The 21,344-nt window shown below is 45.7% G+C and overlaps 1 protein-coding gene across 2 annotated transcripts in view; it reads left to right on the forward strand.

The window, feature by feature from the left end:
- The first annotated feature begins 530 nt into the window (after nt 1-530).
- The window catches only part of ARFGEF2 (ADP ribosylation factor guanine nucleotide exchange factor 2), a 97,322-nt gene continuing 76,508 nt past the window's right edge, over nt 531-21,344 (forward strand). For both annotated transcript variants that reach the window (XM_003483981.5, XM_005654245.4), the window contains exons 1-3: nt 531-822; nt 16,252-16,282; nt 17,121-17,244. In XM_003483981.5, the coding sequence (XP_003484029.1) occupies nt 702-822; nt 16,252-16,282; nt 17,121-17,244 (276 nt within the window). In that variant the 5' untranslated portion in view covers nt 531-701. The remainder of the gene's footprint in view (nt 823-16,251; nt 16,283-17,120; nt 17,245-21,344) is intronic.

Consider the following 21,344-nt stretch of genomic DNA (forward strand, 5'->3'; position numbering starts at 1 on the left):
TCCCTTCCTCCAGCCCTTTCCCTCCACCCCTTCCTTTGTGCTCTCCCTCTCCCAGGCTGTTTTCTTATCTTTCTCACCTCCTTCCCTTCACCTCCCTCCCACACCATCTCTTTTTCCATTCTATTCCTCAGCCCCCTCCTCCTAAGCTCCCCTTCTTCCTGCCTCTCCTCTCTTCTTCCCCCGCCCCGCGCTTCTCCTGAACCCTCCCCTTCCCCCGCCTCTCTCCCCATCTCCACCTCCCTTCCCCCGCCCCAATTTCTCCCCGACCTTGGAGCCTCCCCTCCTCACCATCTCACCTGCTCTTCCAACCCCCTAGCTTCCTCTTTCCTCCTCACCTCCTCTGACTCCCTTATTGCCTCTCTTCTTTACCTCCTCACCTTCCAACTTTTCCCCTGCCTTCCTCCACTATTAGCCCCACCGCCTCGCCCACCTGGGCCCGCCCCGCCCCGCCCCCAGCCATAGGCCCCGCCCTCTAGGGGGTCACGGGGTCCACGGACGCAGCCGCGGCCCCGCCAGTCACGTAGTCACGTGATGCGCTCCAACATGGCGGCGCCGTGGGGCCGCGGCGTCGCTTCCTGACTAGGCGGTGCGGACGGACGCGGCTGGTGCCGTCCTGGACGCCGGGCCCGCTGCCTCGCTCGCCCGCCCGCCCGCTTGCGCCGCTCGCCCGCGGGGCTGCCAGCCCCCGCCGGGCCGGGGCCATGCAGGAGAGCCAGACCAAGAGCATGTTCGTGTCTCGGGCCCTGGAGAAGATTCTAGCCGACAAGGAGGTGAAGCGGCCCCAGCACTCCCAGCTGCGCAGGGCCTGCCAGGTGGCGCTCGGTGGGTGAGCCGCCCCGGCCCGGCCCCCGCGCCGGCCTCCCCACACCGGCCGTTACCCCACCCGGCCTTCTGGGCGTCACTTCCCCCTGACCCTGAATCCTACCTTCCTGGCCTCCTCATTATACCCCCAGGGGAAACTGATGCCCCGGTAGCTCGAGACTGGCCCAAGGTCACCTAGCAAGTTGGTGACAGCCAGGGCTGGGTCTCCAGGGTCCCAGCCCAGGGTTTTTGCCACGACTTCTTGCCCTCCTGTTTCCTGTTCCTTCCCTCACCACCCGCAGAAGCAGCAGCCCTTGCTCTAAGTTTTTTCTTTACCTGGGTTTTGCTGGTTCGAGTTCCCCCATGTAAGCAGAGCAGGTGGAAAGAGCTGCCCAACTAGTTTAGGGAAACCCCTGAGACCTGCTTTGAAAGTGCCCAAATGATGAATGTTTTCCTTTCATTTGAGGATCGCCCATAACTCCCTCCAGAAGGCAATGTAGAGGGTTATCCTGCACCTCCCAGGTATCGTGGTGTGCAAAGGATCTGCCCATTCCGGGCGGTCCGGTAAAATAGAGGGTCTGTGAGGACAGAAATATTTGTCTTTTATTCACCGCTGGATCCCCTGCACCCACAACAGTGCCTAGCACACAGTAGATGCTGATTGTATGGACCCACAGATTACTGAAAGAAGGAGAGAACTCTGATTCATAGCTTGTTGAAAACCTTGATGATTGATTCCAACATCAACATCTTTTAGTTTCAGTCATTCAGCATATATTTATCAAATGCCCACCTTGTGTAGCAAGATACAGTGGGGTACTATACAGACAAGGTATTTGGCCTTAAAAGAGCTTAGACTTTAATCGGTGAGACTAAGTAAATTTAAAAATTATCAGACATTTTTGAATACTAAGTACTTTTGTAAAAGTAACTTTTAAGGAATTACTTTTGTAAAAGTAAAAGAAAAGAGCAAGATGTGATCAAGAGGCAGTCGGAGGATTGCTTTTCATAGGGTCCTCAAGAAAGTAATCCTTTCTGAGGAGGTGACATTTGGGCCAAGTATTGGAAGGCAGGAGGTGTCCACCATGTGGAATTTCAGAAAAAGAGAGTTCTAGGCAGTGAGAATCTACACCTTTGACAGGAATTGGCTTCACAGTAATTCACCACACCACTACTTGTGGTTTGGAATCTGTAAAAATACCTGGTTTCCCTAACAGTTAATTAAGTCAATGGAAAGTCTAATTTTCTGTCACAGGGTTTGTGACATCACCCTTCTCCCTTCCTTCGGTGAAGGGTACTCTGGAGTGTTCTCTGGGGGCCTAGGAATGGGGTTGTGAACTTTGCACTTCTCTGGGAAGAAGTCCATAGCTTTCATCAGATTCTCAGAAGGGTCTGAGACTTCCTCAAGGATCAGGTACTGTTGAGACAAAGGTGGTTGTTGCTGAGATGATCTGGAAACAGATGCTAGTCCTGTGAAATTCAGGATCAGTGCGAGAAATTTCCTTTCTTTTTTGCTTTATAAGGCCGCACCCATGGCGTATGGAAGTTCCCAGGCTAGGGGTCGAATTGGAGCTGCAGCTGCCAGCCTACACCACAGCCACAGCAATGCAGGATCCAATTCGCGTCTGGGACCTACACCACAGCTTATGGCAATGCCAAATCCTTAACCCACTGAGCGAGGCCAAAGATCAAACCTGCATTCTCATGATTACTAGTTACCACTGAGCCACAACAGGAACTCCTAGCTGGAGCAATTCTCTGAGATTTAGATTGGTAAAGCTTTTTTACTGAGAAAAGCAAGGCTAACTGTTGGACATTGTTTTATCAGGAATGCAGGGTGAGCGCTACAAAGCAGTTTGTTAGTTACACAAAAGCCTGATACTTAAAACTCCACTTTGACATCTGCTTGCATTCTGTCCTCTCCGTATTACTTTAAGAGCATTGTTGTGGAAGTTTCAAAATATTTATTTGGCAGAAAAATTTCTACTCCCTCTTAAGAAAACTTAACATCAAATTTTCAACAAGTTGTATATCACAATTTTGGAACCTACTTATAAAATGGTCATATGGGTCATAAAGGGCCTTAACATTGAAAGTTTATTGGTTATTTTTGGATTCTTTATTCAGAGGCTCCTGTTTTTCTAACCCAAATTGTGGGATGAACATGCATTGTTTCAGTGGTGAAATGCAAGAAATAGCCTATATTGAAAATACAAATTCTATGTTAAAAATATTTTTCTTGCCAAATAATATAGACAATTTAAATAAAATATCCCATGTAATGTTATTTAAAAAAAAAAAAAAAGAGTGTATAAAGGAAGTAATTTGACCACAGGTTAATTGAATAGATTGTCGTGGTGGCTCATCCTCATCAAATTGAGTAAGTATAAGGGAATCTGTGTGATGTGTTGCGTTAAACAGGCCATCTTTTTTTTAAGAGAGTACTTATGTGGCATTGCTGTTACGTCAGAATGACTGCTTTGACTTATAAACAGAAGAAAACATATACCACAGCGTCTGGTGATCTTTCACTCTGCATCTCAAGGCCGAGTTTTGTGTTTGGTGAAAGTAACTGAAACAAGCCTGTATGCCATGTGGCTGGTATTTTAGAGCTTGCTCTGTGTAGATACCATTTTGATAAGAGGTACAGTAAAATGACCGCTCAGAGTTGAAATGCTTGAGTGATAGGAGCACTTGCAGGAAACAGCTTCCGTAACCCTCCACCAGTTGTAGTATATTAGGGGGAGAGGATCAGGAATGCAGGGGCCCAATAGTACAGCGGTTAGAAGTGTGTGCTCTGGGCTCGAGACTGCCTGGAATCCCTTGCCTTCTTCTTGTTGTCTTTGTGATCTTGGACAGATCTTATACCTTCTTGATAAGGTTATTCTAAAGGCAAAGTTAGTTGACATGTGCAGAAAACTTCACATGTGATAGGTGCTGTAAAGACTTGCTCTCTTGTTTATTTTAAGCCGCGACAGTCCGCAGAAACTATAAGCACCCTGGCTTAATGTTCATAATTTATGTTGGTTCCTCATTCAGCAGTGACTTACTGCTCTGTTTGGTGTGTAGAGGCAATAAATAATGTAATTACTCGACCAAAAGGCTGTGTTTATTGGAATATTAACTTGCTAAGCTCTGTGAAGACAGAAGCTATCCCTTGTAAAAGCAGATGAGCCGAGTGAAACTGAATGCCAGATGCATGGGCAGGGTCTGCCCAGTTAGAAGATCACGACCTTCTGGGCTTTACTGAGAAATCAGAAGAGCCTGTGAGAGTATTCTTCACCCAAGGATGTTGTCGCTCTTTACCTTGTTAGTGAAGTTTTGATAGAGAGTAATAATCTTGAACCTTTCAGCCCTCCAGTTGGGGTACATAATTACATATTTAAACCTCCCTTTCATAACTGTCTTATTTAAGAGCCATCCTCTCCCATTGATCTCTTTAAATTATATTTCTGGTCTTAAACTCCATGAAGTTTGGAGACTTGACCAGGATAATCTGAGTGTTTTTAAATGGTATGGTCTGGAAATCTGGAAAACTTTAGCCGAATTGTTCTAACACTCATTCTCGTATATATGATAAGAGATGTGGTATCTTATTTAATAACTCAGTACCCACAAAGTGCTAGGAAATGGCTGAGTGCTTTGTGATTGCTAGCTGTCATTAAACATACCTGGGTTTTTCATATGGCATTGAGTGACTTAAAAAAAAATAGACTTTATTTTTTAGAGAAGTTTGGGTACACAACAAAATTGCAGGGGAGGTACGGAGAATTCCCACATACCCTCGCCTCCACACATGCGTAGACTCTCCGTTACCAGCATCCCTCACAGAGTGTCACATTTATGTAATGATGAACCTAACATCGGTCCATCATTATCACCCAACTGAGTGACTTTTTAAAATCCCATGTTATGTAACAACTACACTATATCAACCATGCACTAAGCATTCCTATGTTCCAGGCATGGTGCCGTAATGCTTTACATGCAGTTTAGTTCTTCCTATTATTATCCTCATTGAGTCCTAGAGAAGTTGGCGAGTGTAACCCAGCCAATAAGCAAGGGAGCCAGGATGGGAACACTGGCTGCCTGGGGCAGAGCCCCCCATCTTAACGATTGCTACCGTTATTTCTCCATATGAAAGTTCTTATACAATCAATATTCAGTGGCGTCTTAATGATTATATCGCAGTGAAGTTTCTATGCAGTGATGTTTTGGTGAGGTTCCAGTAAGTAAAGAGACCATGTTTTTTGTAGCTGAACTTCGAGATGGAGTATCTAGAAGCCTCTAATCAAAAGATCACAGCTTTTTCTCTTGCAGCTTTTTACTGCATGTGTCTTTGGTTTAATTTAGGTACTAACAGGAAGAAAGAAATGGGAGTAGGGTGCTGGTTTCCCACAGCTTCATTTAAATTATTAAACCTCTCTGATTTATACCCTCTGGAGTTGTGACATGGAACTGGTGTCCATCTTTGGGTACAGCAGGCAAAGGGAAAACAAGGAACAGAGAGCAGCTTGCCCACATCTGCACAGCCAGGTGGAAAACAGCTAGAACACATAGCTGACATATAAATCATAAAATCCACTTAGAGATTTGCTACTCTGTTTAATAAACAGGATTTAGAGACCTGGGAATCATTGGTGATCTTAGCCTGAGCTGTTTTGGTGGCATGATGAAGGTGAAAGCCAGACGGAAGTGGGCTGAGGCCTGAGTGGGAGATAAGGAAATGGATGGTGAACTCTTTCCCAAAGTTTGGCTGTGCTCTGAAGGGGAGGGGGGAGATGAGGATCATGAGAGTTTTTGGTTTTTTCTTTTTTTTTTTTTTAAGGGTGGAAAAGATTCCAACCTCCCTGACAGCAGTTAAGGATCTGGCATGGTCACTGTGGTGGCTCGGGTTCGGCCCTTGGCCCAAGAACTTCTGCATGCCACGGGTGCAGCCAAAAAAAAAGAAAAAAGAAAAAGACTTGAACTTGTTGAACTGTCGTTCGGAAGAAGTCTCTTAGGGGAGTACTTTCATAAATTTTAGTTGTCTATTAATATGCAAAAACAGCATTCACCAGTCTCATGCCCATATAATATATGGTAAATTGCTTTTTTCTCCATATGATGTTGTTCTCACTTTGATGTGCTCAGAATAACTCTTCTCACCATTAGGAAGACCCCAAGTGCAAAATTTTAAAAATATCCCTGAGTTGTCATAAGACAAGGCTTTCAGTTAAAATACAGAATGAGACCCTTAATTAGCAAATTCTGGCATTTTGATTAGATGGTTTGTTTTATGAGTGCTGTAGATTATAAAAATTTTGAGAAATAATGGGACTCAGGACCCTGACATTGCTTTTTGTTGAAAAGCTTTATGATGATCTACAGGTGGAGGTCATCTGTCTAAAAGCAACACTAAAAATTGGATTTTGATTATTGAAAAGCGTGTATTTATTGGTTTGGCAGAAAATTCATTGGGAGCTGCATTTGAAACTTTGCTTATTGATTAATGTTGTGATCCTAGATTATAATTTAGCTTCTTGGAGCCTGGATTTCCTGGGATGAGAAAGGTGATCAGACGTGTCATAGGATTGTTTTAAAGGTTACGTGAACTAATGCAAGAAAGTAAGTGACACAGTACCTGGCACCTAGCAATTGACCTACTAAAACTCAGAGGCATTGGTGACCATGTTTAAAAGAGAAGGAACTGAATGCTTATTCTTCTCTGTCTTATTTTTGGGTTTATGGATGTCTTTGCTGGTCCCTGACTTTTCGACACCGGTGAGGCAAATAGAGTTCTGTCCTGTGCTTGTAAACCTTAGGAAAGCCTCTGTAAGCAGTGCTGGGAGAAACAGTAAGACCGTTCTTTATGGAAAAGAGCAAACTTGTGAAAACGTGTACTTAATCAGCGAGTACATGGAGTCCCCTGTATAAATAGCTCAGGACCATATTTAGTTCTTACCATTTTCACCAGGCTTAGGAGACCTGCCAGGAAAATAACTTGACTTTCTTTCTAGCCAGGTTATCTTAGAAAATCCTTAAATGTTTGCTAATTCATTCCTGGAGTTGTCCTGTAAGAAGCTTCTTTGGGTTTACTGTCTTGGTTGTAAATGAATCTTTTAGCTTTTTTATTGGGTATTTCGTTAGGTTTTATAGATTTGTGGGGAGAACAACCTTCTTGTGCTAAGACCTAAAATTCTTAAATTTTTTCTCATTTCTCAGTCGTGGTCAGTGCATACTTGTTCTCTCTACAGTCCTTTGTTCTGTTGACTAAACCAGGCTGACACTCATTCAGAAGATATTTATTTGGGTGTAATACCTGGTTTCATGATGTAAGGAAAACAGAGACCCTGTTCTCATGAAGTTTGCAATTAATGGAGAAGAAGGGTGCTAGTCAAACAATCATGTCCTCTTGAGTCCTACTAACAACCTGACAAGCCCTATGAAGGAGAGACACCTGTCCCACAAGGGGAGTGTACAAAGGGCTGAGGGAAAGCTTCCCTGAGTAAGTCTTGAGAACTGAATGATAAATAAGAATTAAATAGGTTAGGGTGAGAGGCATCTTGGTATCCTGAGGGAGAAACAGCATATGCAAAGGTCCTGTGGCAGAGAGAAATACAGTTATTACAGAAACTAAAAGATACCACTGCCTATGAATCTATAGTTACCTCAGAAATATTTTAAAGTTATGGAGTTCCCGTCATGGCGCAGTGGTTAACAAATCCAACTAGGAACCATGACGTTGCAGGTTCGATCCCTGGCTTGGCTCAGTGGGTTAAGGATCTGGCGTTGCCGTGAGCTGTGGTGTAGGTCACAGATGCGGCTCGGATCTCACATTGCTGTGGCTGTGGCGTAGGCTGGTGGCTACAGCTCCGATTAGACCCCTAGCCTGGGAACCTCCTTATTGCCACAGGTGCGGCCCTAAAAAGACAAAAGACAAATAAATAAATAAGGTAAGAGAGACTTGAACTTGTTTAAATGTCACTGGGAAGGGAGCCAGTTGAGGGACTGGTTAAGTAATGCAAGAAAGAGAAAGGACAGTTGATTCACTCAACACGTATTGAGTGCCTGCTCTGCCTGGAAATTCCTGTATGCTAGGAGTTCAGCGGTGAGCAGACAGACCAAAGTCTCTGTTGTCACAGAGTTTATATTCGGTTGGGGCAGATGGATAATAAGTGAACTGATACAAAGTGTGTCAAAGATGGTAAATACCATGATGGAAGTCTAGAAAAATCAGTGTGAGGTGGAAAAAATAGAGTAGGTAAGGCAATCCAGAATCACAAGGAGGGTGGCAGGGAAGGCCCCTCTGAAGAGGTGACATTTGAACTGTCATCTGAGGGAAGTGAGGAAGTGGGCCTTGTGGATATCTGGGGAAAGGCAGGCATTCCCAGCAGCTGAAGATCAAGTGCAAAGGCCCTGAAACAGGAACTGGCAACAAATAAGCTGGGGGCGGCGTGCTAGGAGGTGAGGTCAGAGGGATAGCAGGGGGCCAGATCTTCTAGAGCTTTGGAGGCCAAGGTCAAGATTAAGGATTTCACCCTGTGTGTGATGGGAAGCCAGTGGAGTTTTGAGCAAAGGAGCAGATGTTATCAGATTTACATTATAATGGTTGTGGATAATCTATTTGAGCAGATGTCATCTGATCTACATTTTAAGGAAATCCTTCTGGCTGCTGAGTAGAGAAAGATGTGGGGTAGAAGGAATGGTAAGGGCTGAGGCAGTGACACCAGTTAAGAAAGAGGCTGTCAGTCCAGGTGGGAGATGGTGGGGGCCTGGCCTAGGGTAACAGCGTGGCCCAGCATGGTGAGAAGTGATCAGATTGCAGATGAGACGAGAGCATGGAGTTCCTGAGAAGGCAGGGAGGGATGCAGATGTGGAGAGGCTGGACGCTACCTTTTCCAGCAGGAGAGAGTGAGGGTGGGTCCAGAAAAAGGTCAGTTTGTCGATGGGCTAACCGGAAGTTGAGAGAGTCACTTGTGGTGGCTTCTAATTTCTGCATGAAAGAGGAGGCTGCTCCATCAGTGGTGAGTGAAGAGGAGAGGTGCTGGTCCCAAGGGAGAGTCCGGTATTTGAGGAGCCTAGAGAAATGTGCCATAGTCATTGTGGAGAGTTAGAGAAGGTGGGACTTAACTGGCAGTATTTAGGGTTCCGTTGTGATTGGTGACTAGGGGCTTTATATAAAGACCTGTCCACTGAGCCTGTTGTCAGAAGTCTGGTCGTTAGATGGAGGGAGGCAGGTCTGAAGCAGATGGTCATATAATCTAAGTTTGGGATTTTGCCAAAAGTTAAGACTAAAGGTCAGAGAGTCAAGCCTATTGTTTGCCTGTCATTCAGATAACAATCCTGCTAATGGGATCCATCCTGGAAAATGAAGAAAGGGGAAAGCTGACAGGTGGCCTTGTCAAGTCTGACAGCCAAAGAAGGGTCCTACTGGGAGCAGTTAGTAGGTCGGCTGGAAGGAAAGGAGGTTGCGGCAGAGATCAGGCAGGAGCTGGAAGTGGCCCAGTTCCAGATGGAAACAAGATTCAGAGTATGCCAGCCACACCAGGCTGGCTTGGGGTTGGGGGGAGGTCATTGGGGGGGACATGGCAGGAACCGAGGGCAGTCTTGTTTTGCGTGGCGGGGAGGGGTGGAGCAGATTAGGTGTGTGAGGGGACTTGAAGGTGGCAAGGGACGCTGTGGGACTTGGGGGGGGGGTGACCGGTGATGACATCATTGATGGCGGTGACAGTCATCTAGCATGGCAGTGGAGCAGAGAATGTGAGCCGGTGCCAGAGTCACTGATGAATGGGGAGATGTGACCCGAGAGCTTCATAAATGAGAGGGATGCTCAGAAAGGATTTCCTGGGAAGACAGTGTGGCTTTTCAGCTTCAGCTGCCCCACCCTACTCCGGTCTCCTTCCTTCAACCTGCTCATTTATTGCTGCTAATTACCCAGTTGACAGGGAAGCAAAGCACTGCCTGTTAAAATGTGGAGCAATAAAGTGGAGCAGGTGTGCTCCCCATCTGCTCCTCCTCACCGTCAGAGACTCTGGAGCAGAGAGCCCGGGCGTGCATTCTGCAGTAGCACTTCCTGGCTGTGACTTCACCTCTGTGCCCAGGTTCCTCACCCGTATACAGTTATGAGATGAGCCTCTTGTCTTCCTGACTTGTAAGAAGGACCAGATGGGCTCCTGCCCCTAGTGAGTGTCAGCTAGTACGATGATGGTTGTGTTCCACTGATTGTCTTCTTTCCCTTGGCCTTACATGGTTCCACCGACAGCAGGAGAGATTGTGCCCTATTGCTGATTCCTGTTTTAAGATAAGGGAGAGCAAGAGAACTGCCTTTTACTGACCACCTGCATGTGCCTGACACTGCCTTAGCCATTAATACCTTGGGTTTGTCAAGAGAATCACTTGCACCCAACGGCCTAGTTATAATCTCTGGAGCATGTGGGCTGCTTTTTAAGCATCTTCTTCTTTTAAGAGGAGGACATTAAGCTTCAGGGAGATTTAATAACTTACCCAGCATCATTCAGCTAATAGATGCCCATGCCAGGACTGGAACCTGGTTCTGTCTTAATTGCCAACCTCTTTCTCGTCTTTCACCACAGCAGGCTGTCAAGCATTCTGTAGGACCCCATGCCACATACCTTTTCCATGTTCTTTTTTCTGCCTCTTTTTAATGGAAAAAAATATTGTATTATCCAAATACATATAGAGGCCAAATGTTAGTTTCAGACCATGTGAAACTACTCATGTCTGTCCGTTTCCAGCTTTTGTGTGTTGATGCTGATACTTTTCTCTACCCCTGCCCTGGCCCCAGCCCCCATTATCGTTTACCTGGGTTTTGAGTAGCAGCCTCTTGATTGACTTCCCTGCTTCTATCCACCTTCCTGTTTATACTCAAAACTGGAGCCACAGAACTAAGATCAGTTCGGGCCCCTCTTCCATTCCCACCCAGGGGCTTCCCATCATCTGAACCCCTACTGTGCCTGGTGGAGAGGATTTAAATTTTTTTAACTTTATTTTGCTTTTTAGGGCCACACCCAAGGCATATGGAGGTTCCCAGGCTAGGGGTAGAATCAGGGCTGTAGCCGCTGGCCTATACCACAGCCCCAGCAACACCAGATCCAAGCCACGTCTGCGACCTACACCACAGCTCACGGTAACTGAGTGAGGCCAGGGATCGAACCTGCATCCTCATGGATACTAGTCAGATTCGCTTCCACTGAGCCATGATAGGAACTCCTCTTTTTCTTTTTTTATCAATTTTATTGGAGTGTAGTTGACCTAAAAGTTGTGTTAGTTTCAGGTGTATAGCAAAGTAAATCAGTTTACATATGTTCATTCCTTTTCAGATTATTTTCCCTTATAGGTTATTGACGAATATTGAGTAGAGTCCCCTGTGCTTATACAGTAGGTCCTTGTTGCTTATCTACTTTACACGTAGTAGTGCGTACATGTCCTTCTCAACCCCCCAATTTATCCTTCCCCCACTTCCACGTTTCCCCCTCAGTAGCCGTAAGTTGAGCTTCAACATTTTTTGAGTCTGTTTCTAAGTTCTTTTGTATCATTTTTTACTAGATTCCATGTATTAGTGATCTCATATGATATTTGTCTTTGTTTGATTTACTTGACCTAGTGTGATAATTTCTAAGAGCATCCATGTTGCTGCAAATGCCATTATTTCATTCTTTTTTTATGCCTGAGTAATAGTGCATTTTATCTCTGTGTACCACATTTTCTTTATCCATTCCTCTGTTGGTGGACACTTAGGTTGCTTCCATATCTTAGATATTATAAATAGTTCTGTGATGAACATTGGGGTGCATGTATCTTTTTTTTTTTTTTTTTTTTGGTCTTTTCTAGGGCCACTCCCGCAGCATATGGAGGTTCCCAGGCTAGGGGTCTAATCGGAGCTGTAGCCACCAGCCTACGCCAGAGCCACAGCAACACGCAATCCGAGCCGCATCTGTGACCTACACCAAAGCTCACAGCAACACCAGATCCATAACCCTCTGAGCAAGGCCAGCGATCGAACCCGCAACCTCATGATTCCTAGTCGGATTCGTTAACCACTGCGCCACCACGGGAACTCCGCATGTATCTTTTTGAGTTACGTTTTTTTTCAGATATATGCCCAGGAGTGGGATTGCTGGATCATGTGGTAGTTCTATATTTAGTTTTTTTAAGGAATCTCCATACTGGTTGCACTAACTTAAATTCCCACTAACAGTGTGAGAGGGTTCCCTTTTCTCCCACCCTCTCTGGCATTTATTATTTGTAGATGCTTTGATGATGGCCATTCCTGTGTGAGGTGATACCTCATTGTAGTTTTTGTTTGTTCATTTGTTTTTAAGAGCAGCATCTGTGGCAAATGGAAGTTCCTAGGCCAGGGATCGAATCCTAACTACAGCTGAGCCCTGTGCTACAGCCGCAGAAATATGGGATCCTTAACCCACTGCGCCCCACCAGGGATCAAACCCGTGCCACACAGGGGCAACACCAGATCCTTAACCTGCTACACCGTAGTAGGAACTCCACCTCATTGTGGTTTTGATCTGCATTTCTCTAACAATTAGTGATGTTGAGCCTCTTCTCATTTGCTTTTTGGCCATCTCTCGGTCTTCTTTGGAGAAATGTCTGTTTAGATCTTCTGACCATTTTTTTGATTGAGTTGTTTGGTTTTTTGGATAGAAAGTTGTATGAGATGTTTATATTTTGGAGATTAATGCCTTGTTGGTCACTTTGTAAAGACTCTCTCCCACTCTGTGGGTTGTCTTTTCGTTTTGTTTATGGTTTCCTTTGAAAAATTATTCTGTCTTTAACAGAGTATTTTACAGAGTGCAATAACTGCTCATTCTTGTGAAATGCTTAACTATAGATTAAAAAAACTAAAGAAAATCTGTGATCACGTGTTTTTCGACCACAGTTTTCTGGTCTTCTGCAGTCGCTGTCCCTCTTTGCTGTCACTGCCGAGGGCTGTGTCCTGCACTGCTCAAGTCACGCAGGCCCTTGTTCATTCCCATGGGACCAGGGCACACTTCCCTGTGGTGCTGCCCCCCATCAGGCCAGGAGAGGGGGCGGGGGCGTCCCACAGTCTGGGCTGTGAATAGGCTCGCCAAGGCTGGCTGGGGCTCATGGGCAGTATGGACACCGGGACTTCCGATTGTGGTCACAGCATTCACACTTTGAATTAGTGACAGCAAAGCCAGCATTTGTGTTGTTCTGCACTTGGAGGTTACAGAGTAATTCTGTGAGCTTATTTGAGAGCCACAGCACCCAAGGGGTACTAACACAGGCTCTGGAGCCTGATTACCTGGGTTCACATCCCAGCTCCACCTCTTACTAGCTTGCAACCTCTCTGAAGATTTAGCAGAGTTTGGCCTTGAACCTTGGTCCTCTGGCTTCTTAGTTGCCCTTTGGCCAAGCATCATTTAGCTTGTATAAAACATGGATGTTTTGTCTTCATCTTGCTAGTCATAGTCCCCAAAAGCTACTTTTATCCCCTACAGTTAGTTTTCTGTAGCCAGTGAAGTATTTTCTCCTCCATTTTTCCCTATCCCATAAGGCAAAGGTTGCAAAGGTTGCAAACTGGTAGTCCAAGGTCCGGGCAGCCTGCAAACTAGTTTTATTAATAGTTGAAATTACTTTGAATTATAACTGGAGCTTTTACTTAAAATCCAGATTTTTGACTTCTGAAAAACCAGAACAGGGGACATCTCCGGGCTCCGTCAGCTGGGTCTGAGACTCTGCTGTGTCCCCTGTTCTATTGGGTGGGGAGGGGCTCCTCCCTGCCCCTAGTGTCTTACACCCACCCATGTCTCTCTGGGAGGTTCCTGCGTGGCCTCTGTCGGCCTTTGATTTTATTTCCCTCAGTGCCTCAGTGAGTAAGCAGCAGTCCTGGTGAATTGATTCATCGATTGGCAAGTTGGCACCAGTGGCATTCCAGAACAGACTGTTTCAGAGCTCAAAGATACACTTAATGTCTAAACTTAACTCTGGTAAGGTAACCTTGATTGGAAGGAACCCTTAGCTTTGAGTTCAGGCAGCAGTGCCCCTCCAGCATGTCACACAGTGGAGGGGACGTGCCTACCAAGCAGAGCCGTGACATTATGCATGTCGATTTCCACAAGCTGAAAGCTTGGCTCCCAGCCTCCTGGGCTGGATTCCTCAGGTCACTCCCAGAGCCCGGGGGCCTCAGCTGGAGGAGGCCAGAGCTGCTTTCTTAGTGGATCCTTGTCCCCGAGAGGCACAGAGCTCTCTTTAGAAGACCCTGTGTGTTACAGGCCTTATGTTCCAAGAGCAGAATGTTTGATATTAGTCATCTGGGTGTTTCTCTACTGTTTTCTTGTGTGTGTGGTAGGAAGACATTGAAAGATTGCCACCTCCAGTGAGTCTGGTTATTCAGTTTTCACTTCCAAAAGGTCAGTCTAGAATACAGTTGTCCAGGAGAAGGAAATGTGTCACACCCAGAACTGCGTTCTGGGGCGGCTGGGATAACTAATGCCATACCCAAACCACTGCCTCCCAAGAGCTTGTTTAAAGAAGGCTGGCCTTTTGGAGGTTGTCTGAGTACATGGCATTCAGGTAGATCCACTTCGCTGGCCTGTTTTGATAAGACAGTGAGCCCGCAAAGCCAAACACCTAGGAATACGTTGGACTAAGTGGCTCTGGGGGGGATTTGGTGTGTTTAGATAAGATGCTCTCGTCTCAGTGGCGCAAAATCTCGTCCTTCTGGAACGAGACTATCTCTTTTGCGATTGTAATTTCAGAGTATTGACGCTGTTTCCATAACCGTAACTGTGTAATTGTTGTCACCTCCACGGTAAAGGTTTTTAAGTTAATTTTAATTCATTAAAATTATATCTGTCTTAGGAGTTCCCGTCGTGGCTCAGTGGTTAACGAATCCGACTAGGAACCATGAGGTTGCGGGTTCAGTCCCTGCCCTTGCTCAGTGGGTTAACGATCCAGCGTTGCCGTGAGCTGTGGTGTAGGTTGCAGACGCAGCTCGGATCCCGCGTTGCTGTGGCTCTGGCGTAGGCTGGCAGCTACAGCTCCGATTCGACCCCTAGCCTGGGAACCTCCATATGCCACGGGAGCAGCTCAAGAAATGGCAAAAAGACAAGAAAAGAAAAAAAATTATATCTGTCTTAGCACATCAGTAGAAATGTACTTAATGCCACTGAACTGTACACTTAAAAACGGTCAAGATGGAGTTCCCGTCGTGGCGCAGTGGTTAACAAATCCGACTAGGAACCATGAGGTTGCGGGTTCGGTCCCTGCCCTTGCTCAGTGGGTTAAGGATCCAGCGTTGCCGTGAGCTGTGGTGTAGGTTGCAGATGTGGCTCGGATCCTGCATTGCTGTGGCTCTGGCGTAGGCTGGTGGCTGCAGCTCCGATTAGACCCCTAGCCTGGGAACCTCCATATGCCGCGGGAGCGGCTCAAGAAATGGCAAAAAGACAAAAAAAAAAAAAAAAATTATATCTGTCTTAGCACATCAGTAGAAATGTACTTAATGCCACTGAACTGTACACTTAAAAACGGTCAAGGTGGTAAATTTTGTGTTATGCGTGTCTCCAGTCTTCTGTGTGTACTTTCACACAGTTGCGGTGTTGCTGTATCACCGTAATAGGGAGTTGGCTACCATCAGCATATGTTTTGCAGAATAAGAAGACAGAACTTGGACTGTGGGGCCAGAATGCCTGAATTTCCATTCTGGTTCCCAGTTCCTGGTATAACAGGAGGCCAGTTACCAACTGTTCTATGCCTTGCTTCCTCATCTGAATCATTGCTTCTCAACAGGGGCAGTGTTCACTTGGCAATGTCAGCAGACATTTTCGGTTTTCAGGACAGAAGTGGGTTGCATCCAGTGTGGAGAAGGACATCCCGTAGTACACAGGACAACCCCACAGTGGGGTTCCCAGATGTCAGTAGTGCCTGGGTTAAGAAATCCTGCTCTAAATAAGATGGAGATGATAGTGTGAGGATTAAATAACTTTAAGTGTGTAAGTACTGGGAGTTCCCATTGTGGCTCAGCAGAAACAAATCTGACTAGGAACCATGAGGTGGTATGGGTTTGATCCCTGGCCTCAATCAGTGGGTTAAGTTTTGTGAGTTTTGGTGTGGGTTGCAGACATGGCTTGGATCTGGCATGGCTGTGACTGTGGCTGTGGCGTAGGCTGGCAGCTCTAGCTCTAATTCCACCCCAGCCTGGCAACCTCCATGTGCCATGGGTGCAGTCCTAAAAAGCAAAAAAAAAAAAAAATGTAAAGTACTTAGAACAATGCTCCACATGTAGTAACTGCTATGTAAATTTTCAGGATTATTGCTATTATAATCATTTTATCACCTTATCTGAGCATTTCTGTACTTCAAAATTTTTATAAGCATTCTTTATAATAGTTTTAGAATATGTTTCAGTAAAAGTTTTCTTTTATATTCATATTGCATGCTCCTAACATGACTTTCTTTCTTCCCCACCAGATGAAATTAAAGCAGAAATAGAAAAGCAGAGGTAAGCCCGGGCACTTTAGGTGGCGGTGCGGGAACCCCGTTCTCTGACCGTTTTCTCATATTTCTGATCCTCGGGGGTAGCACACACTCCCCTGGCCCAGTGCTGGACACATGGCAGGACTCTACAGAATTCGGTTTGAACTGATACGAGGTTGACAGGTCACTGGCTCAACAACTGCGTATTTGGAGGGAAGGGTAAGGAAGGTCAAGTTCATGCTCTTGAACCTTTCCTTATTGTTTTTGGCCGCCACATGGCATATGGAGTTTTGGGGCCAGAGATCAGATCCGAGCTATGGTTATGACCTACACCACAATGGCAGCAGTGCTGGGTCCTTAACCCACTGTGCCGGGCTGAGGATTGAACCAGCATCCTGGCACTCCACAGACACCGCTGATCCTGTTGTGCCCCAGTGGGAACTCCTGTTAGACCTTTTCTTGACTGAAGAGGCAAAGCTCTTGTCTCTTATCTGTTATGCTTCCTTCGGCTGGAGGACAGCTCGTTCAGTGAACGGGCTACTCCTCATCTTCATAGGAATGAAGCCGGTTAGTCACGTTTCGGAAGTACTGCTCTGACATGGCGGGTGCCAGGATTCAGTCCAGGACACTGATGATACAGCTTGCTAATCAGAGATCTAGTTCTCTGCAGGTGGCACTTTAGTGTTTTTTCCTAATGCATGTGTTTAAACTGTTCATTGTCTAGCCCCACAGATGCAGTTTGCAGACACTTTTAATTAAATGATTGCAAGTGGGACGGGAAGTTAGAGGGGGTGAAAGAAAAGCAAGCTCTCTTTTTTTTTTTTTCATTTCCCCTCTCTGGCCTTTTCCTGCTTTTTTCCTAGGCTTGGTGCTGCCGCACCACCAAAGGCAAACTTCATTGAAGCCGACAAGTATTTCCTTCCATTCGAGCTAGCTTGCCAGTCCAAGTCCCCGCGGGTGGTCAGCACATCCCTGGACTGCTTGCAGGTACCATGTTTACGGTATAAAGGGTGTTCTCTCAGACCACAGGCGGTCCTTTACACAGGAGCTATGCCGTGAGCCTCTGGTGCTCCACGCTTCGGAGGTGATGCCGAAAGGGGCCTTCCAACATCCTCTCTCTGGAGGTCTCGCGAGGGAGGGAAGAATGAGAGTGCAGGAGAATTTGTTTCTCCAGAAGTGTTTTGTTGATCCCTCTTATGTGTGTTTTTCTAAATGACGTCTTTAGCATTGACTGGAATATTTGGTACATATGCGGGCACATAGGGTATTTTTATGCAACTTTTTTATTGATGGCATTAATAGTCATAATATCAGGTAGAGAAATAGATATCAACTCTCGTTATTTGTGGTGATAGTCTATAAAGTCACTGCGAACACCGAGTTAGCAAATCCTAAACCACTGAAGCACCTTATTTAATATATATTACTGATTCATTAACACTGAACTCACGGTCAACAGCACTATGACACGTGCCTAACACTGTCACACGTCATTTCTCTGTAGGGCACATCCCTGTGTTGGTGCTCTTAGGAACAGCAGGCAGCACTTCCACACTACGCTTGGGGGCTATTTTAAAGGGCAAAATCACCAACAAAAAGGACAGAAATGTGGGGAGTTCCCATTGTGGCTCAGCCATAACAAACCTGACCAGCATCCATGAGGACACGGGTTCCATCCCTTGGCCTCACTCAGCAGGTTAGGGGTCCTTTGCGTGAGCTGAGGTGTAGGTCACAGACGTGGCTCAGATCCTGAGTTGCTCTGGCTGTGGTGTGGGCCAGCAGCTGCGGCTTCAGTTGGACCCCTAGCCTGGGAACCTCCATATGCCACAGGTATGGCCCTAAAAAGTAAAAAAAGAAAGAAAAGAAAGGACCAAAATGTGAAAAACGTGGCACTAGATTACAGAGACACTGCTTATGATATGAGAGCTGAAACAGGAGGGCACAGCGTCTCCTTGTTCAACCTCAGCTGGGAATTTGTGCATCCAGGGACTCACTTTTTTTTTTTTTTTTTTTTTAAATACTGCTCTGCTGGTGTCCACAAATGACTGCAACAGCATCCCAAGTATTGAATTGGGGTGTGTAACTAAATTTTAGTGAGCGCATTTGCAGGTACAAATCTGCGAATAATGAGGATTGACTGTATTTAGGGTCACAAGTAACCTTGTTATAAATTACTTTTTACTGGTGAAAAAGCAGCAGTGGAAAAATTAGGGCGACTCATCCAATGACCTGCAGATAGTGAGGGATGGAGACAAGACGACTTGTGTTTCTTCATTCCTTGTCCAACATTCTTGTATTTTTCCTTAAGGTCTACCCCTGAGCCTTCTGGTTACCTCAAAGAACATTTGTCTTTAACCCCAGGAGGCCACCTACGTCAATGAAAAGAGCTTGATAAATTAAAAGAAATATGTTAGAGAGACCCACACTTTACCAGTTCTTTCTGAAACAGGAATAGTCAGTAGATTCTGTATTATAATGGCAAAAAAAACAGTTGAAAAAAATACCTGGACCCTCATCTGAGTTTCTCAAAAAAGTGCTGTGATTGATTGGTTATGTCTGCTGAGGCACAGGCCTGCCAAGTGGTGGTGGGCATGCCACATTTTTGGCATCTCTACTCTAATATTTACTCTATTAATCTCTCTTTGATACATTTATACTTGAAAATTGGTGACAGTTTCTTTCACAGAAGCATCTCTTCCAAATGAAAAGCCATATTCTGAGTGTAATTCTGTACAGATTGTCCTTTGTGAAGCACATCATGAGCCAAGGATTTTTAAATGGCAGGCTCAAATCCTAGTTCTGTCCTAAAATATTTGTTGCCGTGAGCATTTTTTGAGGAAGTTTATCATAAGTTTAATTTTAGTTGTTTTGTCCTCATGTTAAGGTTTAGTTGGGAAGCAGGCGCTGCCAGTTATTAACGTTAGTGATGTGCTCGGCGGTGGCTAACGTGCTGAGCACCCAGCCCCTGCTGGGCCCTGCGCTAAGTGCTTTATATCATCGGGTTTGATCTTCTCTGTAACCGTCAGAGGTTCTTCGTCTCATCCTCCTTTTAGAATCAGTGAAACTAAGGCTTGGAGAACAAAATGACCAGCCCTGCCAAGTTCCCCTGGCCAGGCAGCGATGGGATTGGATGGGTGTCTAGGACTTGTTTAACTCCAAGTCTGTGTTCTTAATCAGGGGTCCTTAAACTACAGCCATGAGCCAAATCTGGCCTGCTACCTGCTTTGGTAAATCAAGTTTTATTGGAACACAACTGTCTTATTCATCTGTTCAGACTGACATGCCGCAGACTCATGGCTGAAACAGGAGACATTGATTCGTCACAGTTCTGGAGGCTGGGGAGTCCAAGACGAGGCGCCAGCTGATGAAAGTCCTGGTGAACTCCCTTCCTGGCTTGTAGACGGCCGAATTCTCCCCAGGCCCTCGCATGGCAGGCAGAGCAAGCTAGCTGTGCATTAATTCCAGCGCGAGGACCCCACTCTCATGTAAACTTAATCTAAATTTAATCACTTCCCAAAGGCCCCTCCTCCTCATCACATGATATCAGGGTGAGGACTTCAACCTAGGGATCAGGAGGAACACACATTCAGTCCCTCACGTAGCCGTGCCCTTCCGCTAACGTAGTATCTACGGCTGCTTCCCAGCTACCGAGGCTGAGATGAAGAGTTGGAACGGAGACCATCTGACCTGCGATGGTCTAGATATTTGGCACATGGTCCTCCACAGAAACAGGTCGCTGACCTCCACTCTTAGTTATTACTCTATAGTTCTGGCCTCTTTAATTAAAAATATGCTATCTGTTGCTGGAGCTCCGTGTACACGGGAATATGATTTCTGATGGGAACATTGACGTCCCGCTTTATTTACCTCAGCGGCTTCAGTGCAATACCTGTCTCAAGGCTTATGGCATATGGTTAGCTCTTTTTCCACATGGAAGTTCCCTGTAATTTAATAGGTACACTAGGATTTCTTTGGTTAGTATTCAAAACACAATCATGTTGTCCTTTTGTGACATTTAGAAAGTGACAGGGTGCTCCCTGGCATACTGAATGAAACATTTACTTTCTCTCTTGGGGTTTGTCCTTGCAAAGCCTGTTTGACTGGCTTTTCCCAGTGTTGGGGAGGTGACTTCTGCCTTGGACATGGAAGGCCAGTGTCTGGGGACAAAGGTGGGTTTTGACAGGATGGAAGCCAGCTGCGGATGTATCCATAGGTGCCCTGGGCAGTTCGGGGCATCAGGGCACCCGTCTTTGAGCTTGGCCAGACGATGGGCTAGCAGAGGCGCTTCCAGGTGAGGTTTGCTCTGGGTACAGAGCACAGAGTCCCCTCTCCCCACAGGGCAGCCTGGAGCCTTCCCTTGCTTCTGGCTTCTCCCAAGTGATAAAGATTCTCCATGTTCCTTTCCTTCAGCACCTGTTCTCCATTCACTGCCCGAGGCCAGGGCTGGGGAACTGGGGAACTAGGGTAAAGTTCTAAAGCGATGAGTGATCGCCAAGTTTTCCTGGGCACCTGCCAACAGCAAACATTATTTTTGAGAATATCCTCTCAGAATATTCGTCTTTCTTCAATTATGAGATTACATACATGTACTACTGTTATTAAATTACATCCATTATTAAACATACAAAAACAGACCTTTTAAAAGGAAAAGGTAAAAAAGTAGATAAAAAGAGTGCTGATATTTTCTTTCTATATCTCAGTGAAGGCTGTAGGAAACTTCTGGGCTAAGCTGTCCAGTTCATACCATGAGCATTGTCTTTTAGCTCTTATTTCTAAAAGACTTGAGATTTTTTAGGGCACATTTAAATCTGCATGTAATAATATGAGTTTGTACATGACTACATTCTCGGTTAGAAATTTTTTTAGAATTTTACAGATAAGGCTGAAGGCCCTTGGAATACTAGCCCCAAACCCAGGGGCCTGTTTAGCTGTATAATTTTCTTTCTTTTCTTTTCTTTTTCTTTTTCTTTTTCTCTTTCTGGTTGCTCCCCCGGCATATGGAAGTTCCTGAACCAGGGATTGAATCTGAGTAGCAGCTGCAGCAACGCCAGATCCTTTAACCCACAGGCCAGGGGTTAAACCCATGC

The sequence above is a fragment of the Sus scrofa genome, chromosome 17 (genome assembly GCF_054392235.1).
Source record: "Sus scrofa isolate SSC_HxYL_T2T_F1_AM1 chromosome 17, Sscrofa_HxYL_maternal_Yorkshire_Landrace_v2.0, whole genome shotgun sequence".
NCBI lineage: Eukaryota > Metazoa > Chordata > Mammalia > Artiodactyla > Suidae > Sus > Sus scrofa.